This window comes from Hyperoodon ampullatus, assembly GCF_949752795.1.
Source record: "Hyperoodon ampullatus genome assembly, chromosome: 2".
In the NCBI taxonomy this organism is placed as follows: Eukaryota; Metazoa; Chordata; class Mammalia; order Artiodactyla; family Ziphiidae; genus Hyperoodon; species Hyperoodon ampullatus.
The window spans coordinates 172,295,806-172,322,370 of NC_136915.1; the positions used below are offsets into that span (position 1 = coordinate 172,295,806).

Below are 26,565 nucleotides of genomic sequence, written 5' to 3' on the forward strand. Positions count from 1 at the left end.
TCACTTGATTTTCAGAAGAACTATATCAATTTACATTCCACCCTGGGGCAAAAATTAAGAAAAAAGTACCAAGAATTTAATCAAATTTATATTCTTTGACCCAAAATATCAGCTTTGGGAAATCTGTAATATAGAAATAATCCCCAATGTAGGAAAAAAAAATTATACACATTAATACTCATAATCATCTTATTTTTAATAGAAAAAGAAATACTCTAATTATAAAGAAATAAGTGGTTATGTAAACTATAGTATATCCATATGATGAAATATTATGGAATCATTAAAAATACTTAAAGGGAGAATATAATGGAGAAAAATGCTTATGATACAATTGTAAAGAAAAAAAACAGGCACACTGCATGTTTATTTTATCTCTGTGTTTATGTATATGTGCACATATCAGTGATCTAAACTTTTAAGTTGCACATCTTTAGTATGATATCTAATAACATTAATTTTTCATCATAAATTTAAGTGAAATTTAGGGCTTCCCTGGTGGCGCAGTGGTTGAGAGTCCGCTTGCCGATGCAGGGGACACGGGTTCGTGCCCCGGTCTGGGAAGATCCCACATGCCGCAGAGCGGCTGGGCCCGTGAGCCATGGCCACTGAGCCTGTGCTCCGGAGCCTGTGCTCCGCAAGGGGAGAGGCCACAACAGTGAGAGGCCCGCCTACCGCAAAAAAAAAAAAAAAAAAAAAAATTAAGTGAAATTTATTCTTTTGTTATTAGGAAATAGAAAATATTAAATAGTAGAGAGATCAACACTCCCATGCAAATGTCCATAGACATATGAATGGAGAGAGAAAATGTGGTTTAAAAAAAAGAAACAGGGCTTCCCTGGTGGCGCAGTGGTTGAGAGTCTGCCTGCCGATGCAGGGGACACGGGTTCGGGCCCCGGTCCGGGAAGATCCCACATGCCGCGGAGCGGCTGGGCCCGTGAGCCATGGCCGCTGAGCCTGCGCGTCCGGAGCCTGTGCCCCACAACGGGAGAGGCCACAACAATGACAGGCCTGCGTACCGCAAAAAAAAAAAGAAACAGAAAACAAAAAAATATGAAAAGAAAATGTGTCTTATACGTACAATGGAATACTATGCAGCCTTTAAAAAGAAGGAAATTCTGCAGTTTGTGACAACATGGATGAAACCTGAGGACATTATGCTAAGTAAAATAAACCAGTCAAGTAGTGAAGTTTTAACTACCTTACTGGATAACGCATACCAAATATGAACTAATATAAGATGTGATTCTTTGGATTTTTCCCAACACATCTGGAAAAATCTGGTAGTCCTATGAAATATTCCAGTCATATATGTAAAAGAATCACTGCCACTAACTTACACTTCTTCAAATGTCCTAAATTCCGAGTATCTTAAACACAGGCCAAACACAGAGTATCTTAACCCCATTTCTAATGTCAAGCTTCACCATTAACAAATAGGTAGGACCATTTATAAGGCAAGGAAGACAGGAAGCCTCTATGGGATTAAGATGCCTTAATTCATTAAAGGAAGTATCGTTAATCCAAAGTTTCCCCTAATTCATTTATATAGCACCCAAGAGATTTCTATACCCTAGGGCAAGGCATCACAGAAAAATTTAGGATAGGAGCAGATAAACCTTTCTTTTGTCATAAGGAAAAAGGACCAAGTATACTCAGGCAGAGCTGTTTTAGAAATAATAAACAAGGAGATTAAAGATCTGGAATTTGATTCCCTTAGAACTCTCCATGCATCCAGCACCTCTTAGGGAGTCTGTAAGTAAATTATATGGGTAACCACAATTTGAAGCTGACTGCTTTATATACCACAATTATATATATGGTGCAATATGTAACAGAGAAAGTTATATGGAGAGGAAAACTCAGAGAGTAACTCAGTCTGTGGTGGGAGGAAGGGAATTTTTTCCCTTTCTTTTCTGTATTTTCTCAATTTTTCTTAGTGACTCTGCAAGAATGTTACTTTTTTTTTTCTATTAGGAAGCTAAACATCCTTTCATGACTCTCCTCTCTTCCCTGGTCACTTCCCTCTGCCTAAATCTTAAAATGTCAGTGCTCCCTAGGGTTCCATCTCATGACCTCTTCCTTGTCTTCTGGATAACTTCTAGATGATCTTAATTCACTCCCAAGGCTCCAGGTATCAACTATAAGCTGATGATTCCCAAACCTAAATCCATGGACAAGTCACCTTTTTTAAGCTCCAAAATAAATGCCTAAGACACCTCCACTTTATAACCCACACGCAACTCATATTTCAGCAAAACTAAACTCATCCTCTATCCAACACCTGCCCCCAATCTGCTCCTCCTCCTGGGTTTCTCACCTTGTCCAACGGCAATGAAATCTTGCCAAGGGTATAGATTCCTCCTTCTTCCTTCCTCCTCCTATCAAGTGGCCATCAAATTCAGGCACTTAATCTTCTAAAACCTCTCCTCTCTCCCCTTCTAACTGGTTTCCTTACCCAGTCCTGCAGCCCACCAATCCATCCTCCACATCACCTCCAGAGAAATCTTTCAGAGTGTACATCTGATAATGTCGATCCTTTGTATAAAATGGCACCCGGTGGTAGTCAGATGAAATTCAAAACTCCTGAGCCTGGCATAAAAGTTCTCTCAGTGGTATCTCCACTGCCCAGGGGCCTACCTGCCTCTGGCTTCTCACTACAGTACTCCCCCTTTGATACCTCACACTCCAATCACACAGAAACAGTCCTTCATGGCTCCCACTCTCTCTGACCCACCGGCTTGCCACGTGCCCCCGGACCCCGCCCCCCCCCCCCCGATTTTGTCAAGATTCAGTTCAGGCAGCACAAACGCATCACAGCTGTCACTCTCCCTGGCCTTCCGGCTTTACACATGCCCCCCAGCCCCACCCCATCCCACCGACTTTATCAAGATTCAGTTCAGACATCCCAATTTCCCGGATACCTTGTTCCCTTAAACAATCTCAAATAACCCTGCATATACACCTATATCAATTCACACTGTATTATAATTGTCTGTCTCTCTCACAAGACTGTGAATTCCTCGAGGCAGAGACTGTCTTTCATCTTCTGTATCTCACGTGCCTGGCACGGCACCTGACATGCTAAAAACCAAGCATATATATCATCCCCGTTATCAACCCCTGAGAAAACAGGTCATAGCCACCCAGAAAGAAATAGTCTAAAGGTGGCGCAGGCTGCGGCAGGTAGAGACCTACGGGAGGGGAAAGTCCACCGTAACAATCATGCTCTGCTCAAACCCAGGCGGACTGACAATTTCACGAAGGCAGCGCCTGGCGGCCCGAACCGAAGGACAGGAGGTGGCGACAGGAATATTTCCTGGTGTTGTCAATTCAAAGGTCCCGTCCGGAGGGACCCGAGCCTCCGCCCCCCAAAGAAGGGCTGGGGCTCCGCCGAGCTCGCCCTGCCTCCCGCCCAGGCCCAGCTCCCCGGCTCGCGCCCGAATCCCAGCCCCGGAGCCTCACTTCTCCACATCCGCTGACTTCATGATGTGGGTCTTGGACGCCGTCAGCTTCCAGGGCCCAAAGGAGAAGTCCTGGTGGCTGCTCTGGAAGCCGTGGATCATCATGGCCGCAGCGGGGCTCGTGTGGGCCACACGAAACAGGCTGGAGCAGCGGCGGCAGCGGCGGCGGCGGCCGACACCGGTCCCTCCGCCTCCCCCCGACCCAGCCCCCTCGGCTTCCGAGCCGTTACCATGCCCGGCCCCACCCCGCCCCCTGCCGGCCTACCCGGACGCAGGCCCTCCTTTCCGCCTTCTTCTCCGCCCCTCGGCTTTTTGCTTCCGGGACCAGTTGCCAAGGTTGTGTGACCCACGTCTTACGTCACGACGCACCTGACAAAAGGAGGGGAGAAACTGCTGAGGGGCGAGGCTCAGGCAGCAGGGGGTGTGGTCAGGGGCGCACCGCCCCCTGAACTCCCTGGACGACGTCGTCTTGGGGCATTTCAAGGAAGGTCAGTGTTGGAAGAGGCGAATACAACGTGATGCTACACGAGTTTGCAAAGCAGGGAATTACCTCTCGTGTTGGCGAATTGCTGTAGAGAGGAAATGCCCTACATTTTTGCGTTGAGGACAAAATTTTAAAATCACTTAGAATTTAGGAGGTTCAGCATCAAGTGCTGCATGACAAGTGGACATCTAGCTACTATGGACTATAAGACTTATCAAAAATTTCATCTTTCAGGGCTTCCCTGGTGGCGCAGTGGTTGAGAGTCCGCCTGCTGATGCAGGGGACACGGGTTCGTGCCCCGGTCCGGGAAGATCCCGCATGCCGCGGAGTGGCTGGGCCCATGAGCCATGGCCACTGAGCCTGCGCGTCTGGAGCCTATGCTCCGCAACGGGAGAGGCCGCAACGGGAGAGGCCGCAACGGTGAGAGACCCGCGTACTGCAAAAATAAAAACAAAATTAAAACAAAAAAAGATAGAAGCTTACTATCTCTAAATACCCTGTGCCCTTTATGAAGCTCTAATGATTAGAGCTTAGGTTGAGGTAAAACCTGCTTCCTTGTTATTTACATTATTTGAACTTGGTCTTGCCCTCTGGGGCATCATGGAACAGGCATATTCCCTCTTCTTCATGACTGTTCTTGTTCTTATTTTAAAACAACTTTTACACCTTTCCCTTGTCTTTTAATTCATCCATTTACTTATATATCTACCTATCCATCCATTCACCTGTCTGCTTATTTAGTCAATGAATATTTACATTTCTAAGATCTGAAGCACAGTACTCGGAGAAAAGCATTACAATGAAAAATATGAATAAGCTATGACATTCCCCAGCCTCATGCAACTTTGTTCATCTGTGCCACATGCTAAGCATATGTAGATACATAAGACATTATCTATAATATCAAGTACAAGATCAATTGCACTCAAGTATAAGAAACAAAGTAAATACAAACAATACCATATGACATCTGGGCAATAAAATGGTGTGTGTACATGGACATGGTACAGGAGGAAAGAGTAATTAACTCTCTCTGTGTAGGTTAGGAATGATTCACAAAGAAGATGATGCCAGAGCAAGATTTTAAAGAGAAGATAAACGGTTTCACCAGGAGGAGACAGTCCACTTCATGGACAAGGAACAGCAGGTGCATAGGCATGGAAGCATAGAGCAGCACGGAATAAGTAAGGAGTAAGAAGTCCTTGAGAACAACTGGAACATAAACTTTTATGTATGTAGGAGGATGTAGGGGATGAGGTAGGTGTGGGCCAAATCAGGAGGGAACTTAATGCTGTGCTAAAGAACTTGGGATTTCTTCCAATGGATGATTAGGGGTCATTGCCTAGATGAGCAATCTTGATGGCCTAAACTTGTATCTTCAAAGCCAGGTACACACACATACACCAGGGTATGTACCAAATGCACTGGAATGGAGGAAGAAAATATATATATTTATCTCATCTTTTTTGAATTCTGTTTCTGTGTATGTTTCATAATGTACATAATGAATCATATATTCACGTGGCTTTTATTTATAAACAAATATTGGAATACATGCACGGTTTTTTACAGATATTAATGGCAAGTGATCAAAAGACTTTGTGGACCATTGGTCTAATTGAAGGGAGTAGTAGAGGGGTTAGAGGGGACATATATGGGAGAGGAGTAGGGGACTGGCTGAATGTAAGGGGAGAAATATCCAATCTGTGGTCTGGAGATCACAAAGCCATAATCAGGGTGTTGTTCAACTAGTCTGTGTATTCTGTAAGGACGAGGAGGAACAGGGACCACCCAGAGAAAACACATGGCTATATGAAAAGAGAGAAGAAAACAGGATTTTCTGAAGAAGAGCCTGTGGAAAGGAAGTTTCAGATCTGTCTGAACTCCCTTTGTTCCCCCGCATGTGACAGTTCATATGATGCACATCGGCAGTGAATGCTAATATATGCATGTGGGGTCACTTCTGAATGAATGATCATGATTATTAAAGAGAATCAGTATTGTTCACATTTGTATACTGCATCAGTTATAAATCGATTTAACTGTCTCTTCTATCTCAGAATGATTTCTTTCTGCACTATACAATGGCATGCAGAAAGACTGATCTTGAAATTGCTAATAATTTGGCCAAATTGCCCATCCTCAAGGCTACCCAGCTTCTCCTTCCTTCAAGGAGCTCAGGATCGGGCTTCCCTGGTGGCGCAGTGGTTGAGAGTCTGCCTGCTGATGCAGGAGACACGGGTTCGTGGCCCGGTCTGGGAAGATCCCACATGCTGCGGAGCGGCTGGGCCCGTGAGCCATGGCCGCTGAGCCTGCACGTCCGGAGCCTGTGCTCCGCAACGGGAGAGGCCACAGCAGTGAGAGGCCCGCGTACCACAAAAAAAAAAAAAAGGAGTTCAGGATCTGTGAACTGACTCAGATGTGAGAGTTAGGGGAGGGCTCTGTCTCCCATGGTGACACAATCCAAGTTGGGGTTCTTTTCGGTTTCGTTTTTTAACTATACTCAGGGTTGTGTTTGTAATATCGATCAAGTGAAACCTTAATGATCTGCCCATCTATTTCTGACCTAGGGACCCCTCAACAATTGCCCCTGCCCAAGATCTCTGTGGGTCAATTCATTCTGATGATCGCTTTGTCCTTGCTACTTACCGTATTCCCATTGACTCTGGTCAATTAAATGCTCCTATTAGGCTTTTGCCATCTTGGACATTCCAACATCTCTATGGAAATCAAGGAGTCTCTTCCAATGGAACATCTGCCACCTCTATCCCTGCATTACAGAGGTCAGCCATCAAAGCACTTTCCAAGGGGCTTCCCTGGTGGCGCAGTGGTTGAGAGTCTGCCTGCCGATGCAGGGGACACGGGTTCGTGCCCCAATCCGGGAAGATCCCACATGCCGCGGAGCGTCTGGGCCCGTGAGCCATGGCCGCTGAGTCTGTGCGTCCGGAGCCTGTGCTCCGCAACGGGAGAGGCCACAACAGTGAGAGGCCCGCGTACCGCAAAAAAAAAAAAAAAAAAAAAAAAAAAAAAAAGCACTTTCCAAGGACGGTGGTCCCCCTTTCACCGTTGCATTTCTTGGTGAAGAACATGTCCTCTAATCCTCCCAGGGAACATAATTAGGAGGCGGATGAGCAGGTAACATGTGAGAAATTCACTCCAACATTCTTATCACCCCACGCTTTTGCTTTACTTCTACATTAAGCCAAGGAAAATCTGTATCTCTAGTGCTGTCATCATCGGTCATGGCTGAGTTCAGGTTTCAGTCAGCCTACTGAGCAAACGAGTCCCAGCTGTTCACACCAGCCCTGAATGGACATATCAAGGCGTTCAGCTCACTCTAAAATTACATTCCTCCCTCGCTGGATCAGCATCCTCGGATTTTATTCCTACACTTGTTTCCTGGGACTTTGCCAATATAAATTAGCAAAATATTGCAATTTTCTTGCTGTTTATGAATTCTGGATTTGACTTTGCAACTTGTTCTCTGGATATGCTGAGAATGAATATAGTTAAGGATCTACAGGGAATGAGAAGTGGTAGGTATGGGGCACAGAAAGAACTGGAACCCTTTTGCAAATTACCTGCCTCGGATGAGGTCATCCTAGAGTTTTCAAGCAAGGCAGCACTATCTCATCTGAGAGAGGAAGAGGGGCTGGGGATTGCAGGATCAGAGTACTTGTAGTTTTCCATAATCTGAATAGTCCAACTCTAAATTTCCCACTTCTGGTCTAATAAATGTCCTAAAGTCACATAGGCAACCTGCACACGGGCAAATTGAATCTGTGTTTATAGTCAGCCACCACCTGCAAGACCGTCACTGAAGCTAATTTATCCCTCCCCCCACCCCTCTTTCTACCTTGGTAACCATAAGTTTGTTTTCTATGTCTGTGAGTCTGTTTCTGTTTCATAAATAAGTTCATTTGTGTCATATTTTAGATTTCACATAGAAGTGATATTATATGGTATTTGTCTCTTTTCGATTTACTTCACTTAGCATGGTAATCTCTAGGTCCATCCGTGTTGCTGCAAATGGCATTATTTCATACTTTTTATGGCTGAGTAATATTCCATTGTGTATAAGTACCACATCTTCTTTACCATTCATCTGTCAATGGACATTTAGGTTGCTTCCATGTCCTGGCTATTGTAAACAGTGCTTCAATGAACACTGGGGAACATATATCTTTTTGAATTAGAGTTTTCTCCAGATATATGCCTGGAAGTGGAATTGCTGGATCATACGGCAACTCTATTTTTTTTTTAACATCTTTATTGGTGACAACTCTATTTTTAGTTTTTCAAGGAACCTCCATGTTGTTCTCCATTTTACATTCACCAATTTACATTCCCACCATCAGTGTAGGAGGGTTCCCTTTCCTCCACACCATCTCCAGCATCTGTTATTTGTAGACTTTTAAATGATGGCCATTCTGACTGGTGTGAGGTGATACCTCATTGTAGTTTTGATTTGCATTTCTCTAATAATTAGTGATCAACATACCTTATTCTTATTCAAAAACCATTAGGGTTTTTTTGTTTGTTTTGGCCATGCTATAGATAAGCAGTTAATGAAAGTTTAATCTCGTTAGGATAAATAATTTTATAACACATTTTAAAAGAGAGATTTCTGACAACCCAATTATTCTAAGATCTCAACAGTGAAACCATATTTCTAGTAAAATAAAATAATTTGGAAGGCCTTTTAAAATTGGTTTTATTTTCCCTGAGCAAACTCTGATAAGAGGAATGGGACCCAGGAAACTTCAAAGTGTCAGGAAAAGCCAACTTAGAACTCAACCTTTCTTCCAGAATCTCCATGGTAAATCATCTATGTGCAGATAAAGAGAACCTGTAACTCACGTATGGGAGAACTGGGCTGGGGCTACATAAATACAGATAATATAACCCAGAGCTGAAAATACTCTATTCTGTCCAATTTCCTCACAATCAGAAGGATGAGAAATAAAATAATTGCTTTTGTATCTTAGTGGTATAATTCTACCTTCCAAATGAACCACACTGAAACAAACCATAGCTGTACAGGGCTGTCTTTATACAACTTTTGTCAACTTGATGTCACAAACTCTCTACTTCCTTAAGTCCATTTGTTGCCCTCCTAGTCCTCTTTTTCCCAGTTCCAAATAACTCCCAATTCCCCATTTATTTATCCATTAAGTTGAAGTTATTGTTAAAATTCCTCAATTTTGAGCTCTTCAAGGGCAGGAACCTCTGTCTTACTCATGTTTATGTCCTCAGAGCCTGACTAGGACTGTCATTCAACAAACCACTCCAGGAAATAGACAGATGATCCAGGGCTTGGTCAATGGTAAGAAGGGCCAGACAGGGGGTTGGATGGACCAACAGAGTCAAGACAGGAATTGGGATGGATTCCAGAGAGAGTTGGTGGGAAGAAGCCCAGGAAGACAGGTAGGCCCCCTCAGGAGAAGTCCAACAGTAGGCAAGCAGAGATACTCCTGTTCAGAGGGGCCCTATGCCTTGAAGAGAAGGAAGAGACAATTCAGGCTGAAGATTCAGCCACAGATCTAAGGACTAAGAGCAGGACTCTAGTTCCCCAGCAATAAGAGAGCAAGGCAGAACCCCATGCACACAAAGGTATTCTGCCAAACAGGGAATTGCATCAAAGCATCAGGCATAGAGGAAGAAAAGAGGGCTCCACCACTTAAGGCAGAGGCTCAGTCATGGAGAAACAAGGGAAGCACTTAGCCCCCAAGCTGAGAGTGCTCTTTCTTTAGTCTCATGTGTACCATTACATCAAGTTCCTTGGAGATTGAAAAAAGTCGGGGGAGTCTCTGTTCCTTACAACTGAAGAGCTCAATGGAAACAAGAAGTTACTTTTCACATCCCCTTGAGTTCCCCTCTCCACAGCTCTTCATCCCAAAATATTCACATACAATATATAAGGGAGGCCAGCTTCTGCAGAGAAAAAGGAGTAGAATGAGAGCATCCAGACCTTGGGGGGCTCAAAAAGGAGGGAAGGGGCATGCTAGGGATGAGAATAGAAATATTTCACCAGGGTAAGGGGGTAGCAAGAGAGGATGTAGAAAACCCATGGGATCTGAGGAGATGAGAGAAGAGCAGAGGTGATTGCACCCAAATGTATTTTTTTAAACCCTTAATTATTTATTTGGTTTCACTGGGTCCTGGTTGTGGCAGGCGGGCTCCTTAGTTATGGCCTTAGTTGTGGCATGTGAACTCTTAGTTGCAGCATGCATGTGGGATCTAGTTCCCTGACCAGGGATCAAACCCGGGTCCCCTGCATTGTGAGTGTGGAGTCTTACCCACTGGGCCACCAGGGAAGTCCCTCCAAATGTATTTTTAAAAAAGAAACTTTGCCTACTTTCACTGTGGCATGACTTAGAAATAAGACCAACTCATTAGTAAAGGAGAAATAAAAGCCAGCCATTGCAAATACTCAGAGGGTTTCAGAGAAATATATTAGCTGACTTAAGTTGCAGAGCAGATAAAGACACCCACATTATATTGGGCTTTCTTATTACATCAAGAGGGAAATGATTATCTTTCACTAACAGAGCTGGAGCTAATTGATTTCTGCATAACCATAACTCAGTTTAATAAATATTTTCTAATCAAGGCACAATGAACAAATCAACTCAATTACAATGTCACATTAAGTCTCCCGATCTCTTTCCTATTAATTACCCCCCTTAGAAATGTCTTTCTTTTTTTCTCCTGAAAAGCACATCTGGTGTGAAACCTTCTGGGAGTTCCAGTGGTTGTTCCCTAAGTAAATGGCAGGGTGTTTGAAACCAAGGCTGTTTACTTAAGCTTGGTCATAAACTAGGTTTGTCAACAAATGGCTGATATAAAGCAGAAACTAACACACCATTGTAAAGCAATTATACTCCAATAAAGATGTTAAAAAAAAAAGAAAAGAAAAAAGGAATGGCTGAGTGTATAAGCCTTTTTGCTCCTTAACAATAATAAAATGCTTGAGAGCTAGATGAGGTGGAGTTCTGCAAAAGTTATGTAAAAAAACTGTGTGGTGTAATGTAAAGAACACAGGATTTAGAATCAGTAGAACTGTTAGTTTCCTGGATCTGCTATGTCCTTGCTGTTTGAGAACAGCTTTAGATAATGTTTTTGAATCTTTGTTTCTGTAATATAATAGTAATAAGAGTAATAACAATAAGAATGATAGTATATCACTTCCCTTAGCTTACTCACAAATGTCATGGCTCTTCACAAACCATTCATTGCTATGCAAACATCAATTATTTTAACGGTTAAATTGTTCAAGCATACAGCTCTGTTTTCTTGATGGTGAGACAGATGTGGAAAGCTACAGGGGACTATTACTTGACCCCTAACACAGAGGTCTAGAAATCTCCAATGATTTTAGTTCTTTGTTCTCCTAGAAGTCTAAGAGTCTGAAGCCAGCTCAGGTGACAAAGCAGGTAAAGAATGGGTCCCAGGTAGGAGCTTCTTCCCAGAATTCTCGATGTCCACTTTGTTCAGGTCCATGCCTATATGATCAGGCCACCCAAGATGGCTGTTCTCTTGCTGCTCAGCCAGTGCCTGCTCCACCTACACCCTACTCACCTGACTGACCTTCCTACATACTTGCCCTTGGCCCCAGCTAGTGATTGTTCTAACCTTAAGATCAGAACACATCCACCATGATAGCTTATCAAAGGGGTGGTGAGAGGCATGCCCCTCTGGTAGTTTCCCTGGGAATCAATGAGCCAACCTGACACCAATTCCCCCTATAAATGGTAACTTCCCCCTCCGCCTGGGAGTGAAGACTGCCTCCATGTCCTGCCTTCCATCTGCCACAGTCAGTGGGGCATCATTCCAGGACCTTGCTTCAGACATGTATGATCCCCCATCCATTAAACCCTTGATGTCTGTGTCACTGACTCAGGGCTCTTTCTTCAGTCTTGAGTATGGTCAAGTACAGGTCTTGCAGGCCTGTGGGGTGCAGCCCAACAGTGTCACCTATTACACCACAATCCTCAGTCAGCTGTCTTGCAAAGATTGTATTTCTGTGTATTCCAACATGTACCGGCTTGGTTTGTGCTGGATTGGGAATAGGGACCAGTGATATGGATCACAGCACCCAGGAATTTCAGAGTTATTGACAGAAGGGTTCTAATTTTTCTGGGTAGAGAAACAAATTATTGCATCATTTTGGAGAAGATTATTAAAACTATTTATTTACTAAAAATAACTACTGAATATACCATATGTTTTATAAGCCTGTACTGGCATTTCTTCATTCTTTTCTTCTCTTTTTCTATTCTTTACACTCTCCCTCCCTCCCAATCTTTCCCTCGCAGCTTTTTCCTCTCTCCCTGCTTTCCTCCTTCCCTCCTTCCCTCTCTCCCTCTGCTTTCTGTCCCTTCCCTCTCCCCCTGCCTCTCCCAACGCCCCTCTCTCATTTACGCGCACCAGATCCACCTCCCAGGCCCACCAGGTCTTAGGCTGGGGTTACTGCAGCTCCAACATTGGCCACTAGGGGTCCTCTGCTCTCCTGGCCTGAAGGAAGAGAAACATGCCTTTTCTCTTTTCCAACTTTCTTAATAGAAATAGTCTCACGGGTATTTTCAAAAGACTATCCCCAAACAAACCAAGGGAAAATAAAAAGAAGTAAAGAAAAGATGCTCCAAACAGTAAATGTGGTTTCCGCGTTTAAGCTGACTAAAACTTACTCTTAGCTGTCTTGATTGAGACACCTGACTGGGCACAGCCTTTGTTCCTCTCCTTCCCTATCTGAGGAAACAGACAAAAAATAATTAAATTGGCCATGATATGAAGGTTAGCAGGAAACTTACTGCCTCCCAGCTCTTCTCTCTAAGTCATCTCTCTTGATATGACCTTGGGAGGATTCTCCCAGCTCCTGCCTCTCCTCTTGGGGGAGATTTTCCTCTGGAGCCATCCTGGTCTCTGACGATCCCTCCACTGGCCCAGAGGGAAGATCTCTGGTCCTCCAGCACCAGCCTCACAGGTGTTTCTTTAGCCCTCTCAGAGGTCTTTATGACTGTCAGCATTGGCAGTCTTGGTCCCTTCAACTTCTTCCCTTGCTAGTTTCTGACTTGACCCTTTTAATCCCCATCTCACTGTGGAGTCACCACTATCAGCAAGCTAGGGGCAGAGTCAGGAGCAGAATTCAGGTCTTTTGACTCCCAACCTGTGGACTGCCATGTACACTATAATCTCTCCTTCAAAGGGCCATATGTAGAGGTGATATATATAAATACGCATATATATATGACAGTGACAATAAGAACAGAAAAGTATGCATTTAACATACTAGCAACATTAATGGGTGTTGAGCTCTAAAACTGAACAAATTAAGTGTGCAAAATAAAATACATCTATGCCTTTTCAGCTGGTTCAGATTTTCATTGGAAAAAAAAATGATTTTCTCCACCCTGCAGTGTACTGGTTTTCAAAGACTCACATTTTAATCTGACAGGATACTTTCAATGTACTCTGGATTTACATTCCATTGCTGGCCAAAGCCAATTGCTAAGAGGCAACTCGAAATTAGCGCTGCAGCAAACTGACAATAAACAGTGGAGAGAAAACCTACTCAGGGTAAAAATCATAAGGCAGGTGGAAAAGTGTTGGTAATGTTCCTGACTTTGCCTCCTATTCCTCTGGGTCTTTTTCCTCAACTGACAGTCAGTTAAATCAGTAATTATTGCTTCAAGTTTAGCATAGCCAATTTTTTGTCTTTTACTTCCCCCTTGCTCAGCATCCATCCCCCATTGTAACATTTATGCAAGAATACTTTCTAGATGGTGCCCTGCACTTTTTATTGCATATTGCATGCCATTTTTTGGCGTGATACGAAGATTAATCACTTGTCCATCAACCATTCCCCTAATGATTTTAGTATCCATTGATGATTGTTGCCTACAACTATTATTTCATGAAAGGATGAAGAATGGTGATTTTAAAATTCTATTCTTTCTGGAGGATTACAGTGGAAGGGGCAAGTTGTCATCCATTTCAGATGGGGCTCGTCATGCCAAGGGCTCAGGGGTCACTGGTTCTCCAAGTGCCAGGGATGGGCAGGTGGTGGCACCGAACCCCCTCCAACACTGTGCCCTGGTGGAGAAAGCACTGACCTATCCTGCCCCCCAGTCCCCCTCTTCTGACATGTCTTTTGCACCCCTCCCATTAGGATAATCAGTCCCCTCCCATTTGGGAGCCCCCTTTTCTTTCTGTCTCCTGGCACCCAGCCACCTCCCCAGGGGTGCCCCTCCTCTCCCATCCTCCCCACCCTTGTGGCCAGCCCAGCTGGTTTTGTAACATACTGGGTTGGTATACAGTGATTTTTGTTTCTTGTAATTTAAACAGGCCCAGCATTATTGGTTTTATTTGATGGACACGAGATAATGTTAGAGGTCTTAAAGTGATTAAACATGCAGACTATGCAAAACATATAAATAAATATAAATTAAAAATAAAATTCTATTCTTTCTTGTGCATTTATTTGCTGGAATTTTACCATCAAGAAGAACTTTCCCTCACCTACCCTTAGGTTACATTGAAATGCAATTCTTACAGAAAAGGTAGAATGAATGTTTGATTTCTTCCTTTTATTTATTAATTTTTCAGAGGAATGAGTTGGTTACCTAGCAGTCACCAATGGTGACCAACAGATTAAAAAAAAACAACTACAAACACAAAGACTGTTATATATTGGATATGTTCCACTCCGTTGCGATTATTATTCTTCCTGATGCTCAAATTGTCCCTTTAGATTGACTCTTGTATCTTTGTGAAACTACTTTATCAATCTTTGAAATCTCTTTTCTTTTTCTGTTCAAGAAGATGTTCCGGACCCATTTTATACATTTTCTAGTCCAGAACAGTAATATGCCATTTCTGCAAAGAGCCTTAGTACTTCTTAATGAGAAATGGTATTTTGAGACCACATCTGGTTGCTATGGGTATTCGTTGCTGCAAAAGTGCTCATTACTTCTGGATTGTTTTTTCTTTTTGCCTTTTTTGTGGATAGAGTTAGAAAATAGACTTTTTAAGAGGAAACAATCATGAATTCATGCTAACATTTCCAATTCAACTTACTCTTTTAAGGCTTTTGCTTAACCTTCTCAATTTTTTACTTGATCTCTTTTTTTTTTTCATCATTAAAAATCTCAGGTCCCACAGCATAAGCATAATTACTTATTTGCTTTTTCCTACATTTCAGGTATAATTATTTCAAACAATACCAAATTACCACTGACATAAAATGACTAAATTAGATTAAAAATTTTATAAGGTTCTTTTTATCCTTAGAACATATCCCACTAGGGAAGTACAGTCAAAATACTATATTCTAAACTCATTTTAAATTCTTTCTCTACTTTGTTGTGGCAGAATTTGAAGGAAGATGGCTTCACAAAGGTGTCCCGCCATAATCCCTGAACCTGTGAATATGATATCACGCCTGTGATTATGTTATATGGCACAATTGACTTCAAAATAGGGATATTATCCAGGTAGTCTGACCTAATCACATGTGCCCTGAAAAGCAATGAGGTCTGTGTAGCTGATCGGGGACTTAAGGGGAAGCCCGAGAGATTCAGAGTGTGAGGAGGACTTGACATTCCTTGGCTGACTTTGAAGATGGAGGAAACGTTATGACAAGGATGCAGGCAGCCTCTAGGAACAGAGAGTGGCCCTTGGTTGACAGCTGGCAAGGAAGTGGGGACCCCAATACCCAAACCATAAAGAACTGAATTCTGCTAACAACTTGAATGAGCTTGGAAGCAGATTCTCTCCTAGAGCCTCTAATAAGAGACCAACCTAGCCAACACTTTTTTTAAAAAAATATTTTATTTACTTATTTTATTTTACTATTTTTTTGGCTGTGTCAGGTCTTAGTTGCAGCACGCAGGGTCTTCTTTGAGGTGTATAGGTTCTTTTGTTGCAGCGCGTGGGCTTCTCTCCAGTTGTGGCGCGCAGGCTCCAGGGTGCGTGGACTCTGTAGTTTGCAGCACTCGGGCTCTCTCATTGAGGCACGCAAGCTCAGGGGTTGTGGCGCGTGGGCTTATCTTAGTTCCCCGACCAGGGATTGAACCCCCGGCCCCTGCCTTGGAAGGCAGATTCTTTGCCACTGGACCACCGGGGAAGTCCCCTAACCAACACCTTGATCTTGACATTGTGAGCTTATGAGCAGAGAATCCAGCTGAGCCCACCTGGACGTCTCCCCAAACTGTGAGATAATAAATAGTTGTTTTAATTTGCTAAACGTGTGGTAACCTGTTATGCAGTGCTAGAAAACAAATAAAGGTCTTCTACCACCAACTTGAAGTTTTTTTAAGTTTTTCTTTAGTTTTTATGGGTTAATTTCTTTTTGAGTTAACTTTTTTCAATCTTGTAAGATATAGTTAGTTTCTAAGTCAAAATTGCACAACCGTAATATTTCCAGAAATCTTGCTTTCTTCTTTGTTGCCTTTACCTATTTCTCTCTTTTCTTTATTGGAAACCACCCTTTTATTAGCTTTTGGTTTGTTCTTCCATTTTTTAATAATTTAAAAAATATAAGCAAATACCCATATATTCATATTCTTTCCCTTTCTCACACTAAAGATAACATATCATAAACATTCCTACACGTTTCATTTAACAATATATCTTGGTGGCCACTCCATAATGGTTTACAGAGATTTTCTTCATTCTTTTGTACTACTGAATCACAACTTATTCAATCAATCCCCTATGGACAGACATCTGGAACATTTTGATGTTTTCAGTCTTGTTTAATTACAAATAATTCCGCCTTTTAAAGGCAACATTTTATATTTTGGATAGATTCCTTGAAGTGTTACTGTTATAGATCAAAGGGTAAACGTGTATGTAACTGAGGGTCTCCCCCTCCCCAATTCCAAATGCGTGGTGTCTTTTCCAACACCAACAATTCTCTGAATCTCTGACTCCAATCTGGGTGTCTGACAATTCAGTTCAAGGCTGACACAGGCTCCTGGATTTAGTTCAGATCCTGGCAGTCAAGGGCTCAGTCCCACAAGACTCCCTGCACTTCAGATGCCAGCCATAAGTGAGGTGCCCAGGCTACTCACAGTTCTCTCCGGGGACTACAAATTCAGGGGTTCCCATGGCTCCCCGACAGCTTTAATAATTTGTTATAATGACTCACAGAGCTCAGGAAAGTACTTTCTTACTCTTACTGGATACTGCTTTCTTATTATTACAAAGGATACACTCAGGAACAGCCAGATGGAAGAGATGGATAGGGCAAAATATGGAGGTGGGTGGCGCAGAGCTTCAGTGCCCCCTCCAGCTGTGTGTGAGAGTGCCTGGCCCCCTAGAGCCTTCCCATGAAGTATGGTGTCAAACTTTTGAATTCTTGTCAATCTGATAGGAGAAATACAGTATGTTAGTGTCGTTTTAAAAAACTATTTACTGAAGTGTAATACACGTAAAAAAAAGTGCACATACCAAAAGTATACAGCTCACTAAATTTTCACCGTGAACACCATTGTACAACCAACATCCAGCCTACAAAACACCAAGTGACCCGCACTACCCACCACTACTACCCACACATTCCCTTCCAGTCACTGCCCGCCTCGCTGCACCCAGGAGCCCAGATTCTAAACGCAGAGATTAGTTTTACCTCTTTTTGTACTTTTTATAAACGGAATCATATAATATAGCTCCTTAGGGTCTTCTTTAAAAAACATATCATTCTGGGCTTCCCTGGTGGCACAGTGGTTGAGAGTCCGCCTGCCGAGGCAGGGGACACGAGTTCGTGCCCCGGTCCGGGAAGATCCCACATGCCGCGGAGCGGCTGGGCCCATGAGCCATGGCCGCTGAGCCTGTGCGACCGGAGCCTGTGCTCCGCAACGGGAGAGGCCACAACGGTGGGAGGCCCACGTACCGCAAAAAACAAAACAAAACAAAAAAAACCACGTATCATTCTGCTTGTGAGATTCACCCATATAGTTGTGTAAAACAAAGAATGTTGCCCTCAAGGATCAGGTCATTAACCGCTGCAGTCAGTCACTGACCTGCTATCCACCCTGGAAGGAGTTCAGGATGAAAAACAGGATGAAGCATTCTGTGTTGTAGATATGTGGGCCCCTAGATAGTTAACATGCACATCTAAGGAAGAATTTCAATGACCCCAGATTCTTGCATCTTCCCATACATAGATGAGCACTAAAATCATTAACTTGAGATGTCTGTTTCTTGTGATGAGCAGTCATCTTTTACCAAGATGTATGCTTGACTACATGTATTTCCCAGCCAAAAAATTCATAAATCCTGGCTCCTTCCCAGTTCCTCAGAGCTCTCTGAGAGGCTCTTTTCTGGGCTATAGTCCTCAGTAAGGTTTCCAAATACGACTGAAACTCACAGCTCTCATGTTGTGCATCTTTTAGTTGTATGAGGTTGTAAGTCATTCATTCTCATCACTGCATAGTATTCCATTGTGGAAATATTTTGCTATTTAGTTATACATTCTGTTACTGATGGGCCTCTAGGTAGTTTCTACTTTGGGGCTATTGTAAACAGTGCTGTTATGAATATTCTGATACATGTCTTTTGTGAACATATGTACACATTTCTGCTAGAAGTGGAACTGCCAAGGCATAAGGTATGTAAGTTTAGGTTTAGTAGACAATGGTTCACATTTTTGCAACGTGGCTGTACCAATTTACACTCCCAACGGCAGTGTGTTTGAGTAGTGGTTGCTCCACATCCTGGTCAACACTTGGTCCTAGAGCAGTTTTAATTTGCTTTTCAGCTATTAGGAGTGAAATTGAGCATCTTTCCCTGTGTTTATGGGGCATTTCACGTTTCTTTTTCTGTGAACTGTCTTCACGATTTGCCCGTTTTTAATTGTTTGGTATTTTGCTTCTGAATTTTTAACAGCTCTTCACATATTAGAGATACTAGCCTGTGCTGGTTATTATCTGTGTGCCACCTCCCAACCAACTGTCTGGATGTATGCCTGGGAGGCTGACCCTGACATATTCCATCACCCTGACTCCCCTGATAGTTGGCTTCTGGTTGGGTGTAGGCAGTGGGGGACACTGGCAGAGGAAGGGAGGGTGGGCTGAGAGAGAGGCTGAGTTATTTTCCCCTTCGTCTTCCTGGTTCAGCGATGACTGCATGCCCCTTGATAAAGTTCTCATTAGCACTTCCTTCTCAATAGTGCAGCTCCCAGCAGACTCTGATAACAGTATTTCCTCCTCATCTCTTCAGCCCTAGGGGAGCTGAGGACATCCTGATGCTACTTGTCTCTGCGAAGGTCACACCCCTGGTTTGCTCCCTGCTTATAGCTCTGCCTGTAATCCCTTCATTAAAATATCTTTATCTGAGCCATTTGGGAGTGAATTCTCATTCCTGCCAGGATCCTAATTGTCACCTATTGCTTTGTTTGTGACACAAGTTGCAAATATTCTCCCCCCATTTTATCATTTTTTCTTTGACTTTGCTATGGTGATTTTTCACACAAAAAAGTTTTTTCAACTGTGTAGTCAAATTTATCTTTTTTATTATTATTACTTCTGGATATGATGTCATAGGAAAGTTTTTCCCACTTATAAAGGAATTAATCCTTATTTTCTTCCAGAATTTATTTGGGTCTCATTTTTGACATTTAGATCTCTGATCCTTTTGGGGTTTACACTTTACACAAACTCTTGAGCCACCACCTGTGCAAAAACTTTATTGGTTTGGTATATGCTACTTTCTGGGGAGACTCGTAATGACAGTGAAAATTATTATACTATTTCACATTCCTCTTCAGTACATTACAGTTTAAGACAGATTCTAATATAGTAATAATCTTGATAATAAAATAGATGACAATAGCTGAACTTAACTAGAGCTTTAAATAACTAGAGTTTGCTAAGTTCCAGGCATTTTACAAGCACTATAGCATTTAATCCTCATCACAGCTCTATGAAATAGGTCCCATTGATATTATCATACCCATTTTTCAAGGGAGGAAAATAAGGCTGAGGGAGAGTAAAAGGGAGTAATTGCCCAAAGATACTCCATCACCAAGTGCTGGTGATGGAGTTTCAAGCTAGGCAGTCTAACTCCAGAGTTTTCAGGTTTTAAACCACTGCATGTATGACCATGTTTAACTCTCAGAAAGAATCCGTGAGGTACTTTATTACTACCCCCATAGTGTATTGGAGAAACTGAAGTGAAGAAGCATTACCCGAATTAGCCAAAGTTTGCATTTTGTAAATGGGAGATCTGGGTCTGGCTGGAACCCAGATCTGGGGACTGGGAGACCTTGGTTTTTGACTCCCACCTCTGCCTCCCATACCTGTGTAGACCATCAGAGTCAGGTCCAGCAGAACCCTGCAGATTTAAGGGGGGGCAAGCTGAAGAGGGTGGAAGCAGTTAATCCTGGCTGTCTTGAGCAGTTGCCAAAGTCTCCCTGGCCAGAACCTGAAGGCCCCTCACTGCCCTGGGAACCCAGGTTTCCACTCTACTTGTAACCAGAGTGATGATCGATAACATTGTAATATGAAGTTCCTTGGGAAAGCTAATAAACTGTGTGTCAAAAAAAACCCTAAAAAACAAACAAAAAAAACCACTTTCACTTAGCAACATGGAGAAAATTCATTTGAATGAACTGAGAGACTTCAGTAAGCCTTAAATCAGGGCATTCAAGGGGGACACAGGGTATCCTTAGTAAAAGGGTCCAGAAAACTGGCTTGGAATAGAGCTGGGATATATGTATATTGGGTGTATGTGTATGTATATGTATATTGTGTGTGTGTGTGTGTATTGCTATGTATCTATGTATATGTATATTGGCATATGTATATACATATAGACGTACAAACATATCCACATATATTAGGATATATGGATATATTTCATCAGTTTTTAAATATTTTCCACCTTTTAACATCTCTGAAACCATAACATATTTTACCATCAGTGGTATCTTGGATTTGATGAAATACTTTATATTCACACCTGAATAAAAATAGCTACCCTGATAGGTTCCACTTTAAACTCATATCATGAAACTAATGGGCCCTTGAGGCTGACCCACAATCATCCACCAGACCATTTGTTCACATACTCTCCTGGATGATATTTTCATGACTTCTTTTCTTAGCCCGCCCCAACTCTCATTCTCAATCTTGGCTTTTTACCTTGCTTCCTTCTTCTTTAAGAAAATTTAATCATTCAGAAGAAAATGTCCACAGACTCTCACCACCACATGCACTACAGCCAGGTCTGGGGACTTCCCACCACTTCCACAGATGACCCACCCCTGCCGCTGCTTAAGCCAACCCCTCCACCTACGCACTGGATCCCATCCCTCCTGCCACTCAAGGGCATTTCTCCAGCAATTCTCCCCTCTCTCTCCTACATAATTTTTTTCATTCTACCTGATTATTCCTATCAATATAAAACTATGCTCTTTCTGCTCCTATTTAAGAAAGAAAGAGGAAAAAAAACTTCTCTGGACTCCATTTCCCATGCCAGGCAACACTTGATGCCTTTGCTTCAAAACTCCTCAAATGAATTTCTATACTCATCTCATTTCTCTCCTCCCTGTCACTCTTGAACTCACTCCAGTCAGGCTCTGGCCCACACACTCCTCCAAAATGCTCTTGTCAAAGTCAAGTGGCACCCTTATGAAATGCAGAGATGAATTCTCAAGCCTTCTCGTCCTTGACCTGTGTGCAGCTGATCACTCCCTCCTCCCAGACATGCTTCCTCCACTTAGCTTCCAGGACACCTCCCGTCTCAGCCTCCCTGAACAAGTCCTCTTTTTCTCAACCCCTCAGTGTTTCAGTGCTCCAGGGCTCAGTCCTGGGTCCTTTTCCCTTCTCTACCATCACTCACTCCCTTGGTGATACTATCCTCAGTGTTATGGGTTGAATTGTGTCCCCCAAAAGGTATGTTGAAGTCCAGTACCTCAGAATGTGACCTTGTAATTTGGAAATAGGGTTATTGCAGATGTAACCAGTTAAGACAAAGGCAAGGTCCTATTGGAGTAGGGTGGGTCCTTAATCCAATATGACCGTCATCCTTTGAAGAAGAGACATAGAAATAGAGATACATGGGGGAGAGCAACATGTGATGACAGAAGTAGAGATTGAAGTGCTGCAGCTGCAAGCCAAGGAATGCCAAGGAGAGCCAGCAAACCCCCAGAAGCTAGGAAGAGGCAAGGAAGGATTCTCCTCTACAGGTATCAGAGAGAGCATGGCCCTACTGACATTTTGTTCGGGGATGCCTAACCGCTAAAACTGTAAGTCAACAACTATTTTTGGTTTTAAGTCACCCAGTTAGTGGCACTTTATTACAGCAGCCCTAGGGAACTAACACACCCAATCTTGTAGCTGTAAAAACCATCTATATGCTGAAGATTCCCAAATTTATGTCTGTGGCTCACACTTCTTTTCAACTGTTTACTTCCCATCCCCACTTGGAAAACCAACAGATATCTCAATCTCAATGTGTCCAGAATGAATTTCTGACCTCTATCACTTGCCTCCACCTCCAGGGTGCTCCATCTCTGTTGATAGCAACTCCATCCTTCCCCCCTGCTCAGGACAATAGCCCTGGAGTCAACCCTGACACTCTTTTTCTTATACCCCACACCCAACAAATAAGGAACTCTTATTACCTCTACTTATGAAATATAGCCAGAATCCAACTCTCTCTCACCTCCTTCACTGATTGCATCCTGGTCCAAGACACCATCATCCTCTGTTCAAATTTCTTCCTATTCCACTCCTAGTAAAATTCAAAGTCCTTGCCATGAGCTGTGAGGCCCTAGACGAATCCCCTCTTCTCTCTTATCTCTTACCTATCTGACCCTGTCTCAGACTGTTCCCCTGGCTTGCTCACTCTGCTCCAGCCTCCCCAGGTTACTCGCTGTTCCTTAAAGATGCAAGGCACACTCTTGCCTTAGATTTTTTTGCCCTAGCTGATCCATCTGTCTAGAATGTCCTTTCTCAGACATCCTAATGATTCTCTCCCTCACCTTCTTCAGGTCTTTACTCAGGTATCAAATTCTCAATAAACCCTATCCTAATCACCCTATTTAATGTCCTCTGCATGCAGATCCTCCTTATCCTGCTCTAATTTTGGTTAGAATGTAAGTCCCTTGAAGGCAGGAATCTTTGTCTGTTTTGCTCACTGATGTATCTCAAGAGTACTTGATATGTGCTCAACACATACTTGCTGTAGATAAAAACACGTATTAATATGTATATTTGGATATATTTATCAAGTGTTTAACTGCATTTTGGTTTTAAAATTATATATTGAAAATAATGAACTAATACATCCTTTCCATAAAGAATTCAATACAGAAAGTGTATAAAGTAAAAAGTAAAAGTGCCTGTTTCCACTAATCCACATTCAAATGTAATCACTGTTTCTGGTTTGGTGTGTGAAAATTGATAAAGGGAAACCTCACTTAAATAAATTCCGGAGGGCAGAAGGAGGAGCCCTCAGGCCGAATCACTACACCTCAATCACAGGAAGAATTGTCAATTACAGACAGAGGAATCATCAACAGGAAGTCATCATCACCTACAGGTCCCAACAGGGGAAGATGAACATTGTATCTCCTAAGAAATCAACTACCCCAGCAATTCAGCCAATGAGAAACGGTCATTACTCTGAATTCTCACTTTTCTCCAATGGACTGTCATTCAAAACAACCCCTCCCAACTTCCTTTTAAAAAAAAAAAAAAGATTTATTTATTTATTATTTATTTATTTTTGGCTGCGTTGGGTCTTAGTTGTGGCACGCGGGATCTTCATTGAGGCATGCGGGGTCTTTTGTTGCAGCGCGCGGGCTCTTCGTTGTGGTGCACGGGCTTGTGGCATGTGGGTTTTCTCTTCTCTAGTTGAGGCACACGGGCTTATTTGCCGCGGCATGTGGGGTTCCCTGACTGGGGATCAAACCTTCATCCCCTGAATTGTAAGGTGGATTCTTTACCACTGGACCACCAGGAAAGTACCCCCCCTTTTTTTTTCTATAAAATAACGTTCCTCTCCTTTGTCTGTTGGACTTCCCTGTGGTTTTTGCTGTGGCTTGCTTGTCCTGAATTGCAATTCTCTGCTATTCCTGAATAAGCCCATTTTTGCTGGTAAAATAACCCACTGTTTCTTTTTTAAGGTCAACAGGTATATACTCTTCCAGACTTTTTTTAGTGCACATGCAAACATGCACACAGACACATATATGTTTACGAAAATGAGATCTTACTACTTATATATTTCCTGGAACTTTTAAATTTCCTATATCATGGGCAGCTTCCCATTTCAGCACAGATAAATCTATTTCATTATTTTTGTCTTGTGTATTCTACTGCGTGGATAGCTAAGATATTTTTAAATGATGAAGTCATTGGTCTGTGGAGATGATTATTACCTAAAGTTTAATTCTAGCAAAATGTCATCAATTTTAACTTGAGAACTGAGATATTTGGCAAAGAGATTGTTCCAGTTTACCTTTACCTATAAATAAATTGTAAGAAGAAAAGTCATTTGTAAATAGTATTACCAATGAACAGATAATTTAAGAAAATAAGTACTTTTATATTACCACCTAATAAAGGTCATACTAGAGAAGGCCCATTTATTTTGAAACTATATATTATATATATTAACCAGAGGCCATTCTTTACCATTTACTAAACTAGTTTGGGACTGTAAGGTCAGAGCTGTTTGGATGACCGCATTTGTGCTTCCTTGTTCTATTGTACCCAGAGATAGACACTGCAGATACAGGTCTGACTGAAGTATGGCAAGGCTGCAGAGGCAGCAGGGTGGAACACAGTTCATATAGTACTTATCCAGTGGCTGGGAAGTCCAAGACCAAGGTGCCGGAAGGTCTTGGGTCTGGTGAGGATCTGCTTTCTGGTGTGCATATGGCTATCTTTTTGTATCTTCACAAGATGGAAGCCAGAGAGAGAGAAGCAAGATCTCTTGCATCTCTTCTTATACGGGTACTCATCTCATTTATGAGGGCTCCATCCCCATGACCTAATCACCTTGCAAAGGCCCCACGTCTGAATGCCATCATATTGGGAATTAGGCTCCAACATGTGAATTTTGGGGAACACAAACATTCAGTCCATTGCATTGTGTGTAAGTGTATGTGTGGGTACACATAAGTACATATAAGTGTACCCACACACCTGCATTTATTGAACACCTACTATGTGTGGTATTTTCATTTGTTACTTCATTTAATCTTCACAAGGATCTAGTGAGTTAAGTACAAGCATGGTCCCCAGTTTACACATGTGGATACTGAGGCAGAGAAAAGTTACATAAAATGTTCTGGTGGGGGTGGGAGAAAGGACTGATTACAGAATTGAAGTTCTCACCTTTGAATTTGACGAACAGAGGTCTCTGTCAACTAGCAGCTCAAAAGTCATAATGGGACTATGAAATAATACAAATAAAATGCCCAGTAGGGACATCAGAACATAGTAGGAGCCCAATATATATTTGTCAGATCTGAATATCTGTGTACTCTGTACAGACCATCTTTAGAAAAAGTTGCCTGGGTTTAACCAACAATTTTACACACATAATCCACCATCCTAAAAGCAAAATGTTTCTATAGAAATTTTCAAATGCCCATATCTCCTGTAATTTTGGACAGATTCTTCTCCCTTCTCTTTTTCCATCCTATACAAGCACACAAACACAGAGCAAATGTTGCAAGGTGAGACTGTTGCAGGTGAGGTCTGCAGCCCATAGAATCATGGATGGCTTCACTCACAGGTAGACACAACCCAGAGTAAAACCCACCCCCAAGAAACCGGCTTGTGGGAACACTTGCTCCCTCTTCCTTTCCTGGTTTTCAGTTTTCTAGAGCTATTTTTTCAGTCATATTGTGTCCATGTCTTCTTTTGTAAGACTCCTCCAACATGTTCTGGAAGCATGCACAATGCAAAGGCAGAAAAGAAAACTGCTTATGTACATGACATCACAAAAGAAGAAAGAACTGAGCTGGAGGTTTGAAGGCTTGTTCTCCAACTAATGGGTCCCGGCCATGTGCATCACGATCACCTGGGGGTACGTGACAAGATGCAGAATCCTAGAGTGCCTCCCAGACCTGCCATATTAGTTAGTGGAACAATTCTCAAGTCTAACATACCCTTTTAAACAAAGAACAAATATTTGATAACAACGTTTTAGTATCCTGAAATGAAATTTATAATAACATAATCTACTTACATATGGAATTTTGAAACTTCAAAATGATACTCTTGATGTTAATAATCATAATGAGTGATCAATTCACATTTCTATCCATAACTTTTCTCACCCAGAGAAAAGCCAAAGGATCTGTAAGACATCTAGCCTCCTGTTTCCTCTCTGAACTCAGATTCTATTTCTCTACCTCTTACTCATGTTTCTCAAGCCACACTTGTCTCACTGTCCCTTTAACAACCTAAGGATGTTGCCTCCTCCGGGCCTTTGCACTGGCTCTTCTCCATGCCCAAAACTCTCTTCCCCAGATGTCTACTTGGCTGACTCCCTCACTTCCTTCAAGTCTTTTCTCAAAAGATACCTTCTCAGGGAAGTTCTCCATGACTACCCTATTCAAGCCCCATCCCTACTTCTGAGACTTCATCTTCC

At 42.5% G+C, this 26,565-nt stretch overlaps 1 protein-coding gene across 1 annotated transcript in view; it reads right to left on the reverse strand.

Moving 5' to 3' along the window:
- The window catches only part of TIPRL (TOR signaling pathway regulator), a 32,696-nt gene extending 29,084 nt beyond the window's left edge, over positions 1 to 3,612 (reverse strand). The window contains exon 1 of the mRNA XM_079727868.1: positions 3,466 to 3,612. Coding sequence (XP_079583994.1) covers positions 3,466 to 3,569 — 104 coding nt within the window. The 5' untranslated portion in view covers positions 3,570 to 3,612. The remainder of the gene's footprint in view (positions 1 to 3,465) is intronic.
- Between the last annotated feature and the right edge of the window lie 22,953 nt (positions 3,613 to 26,565).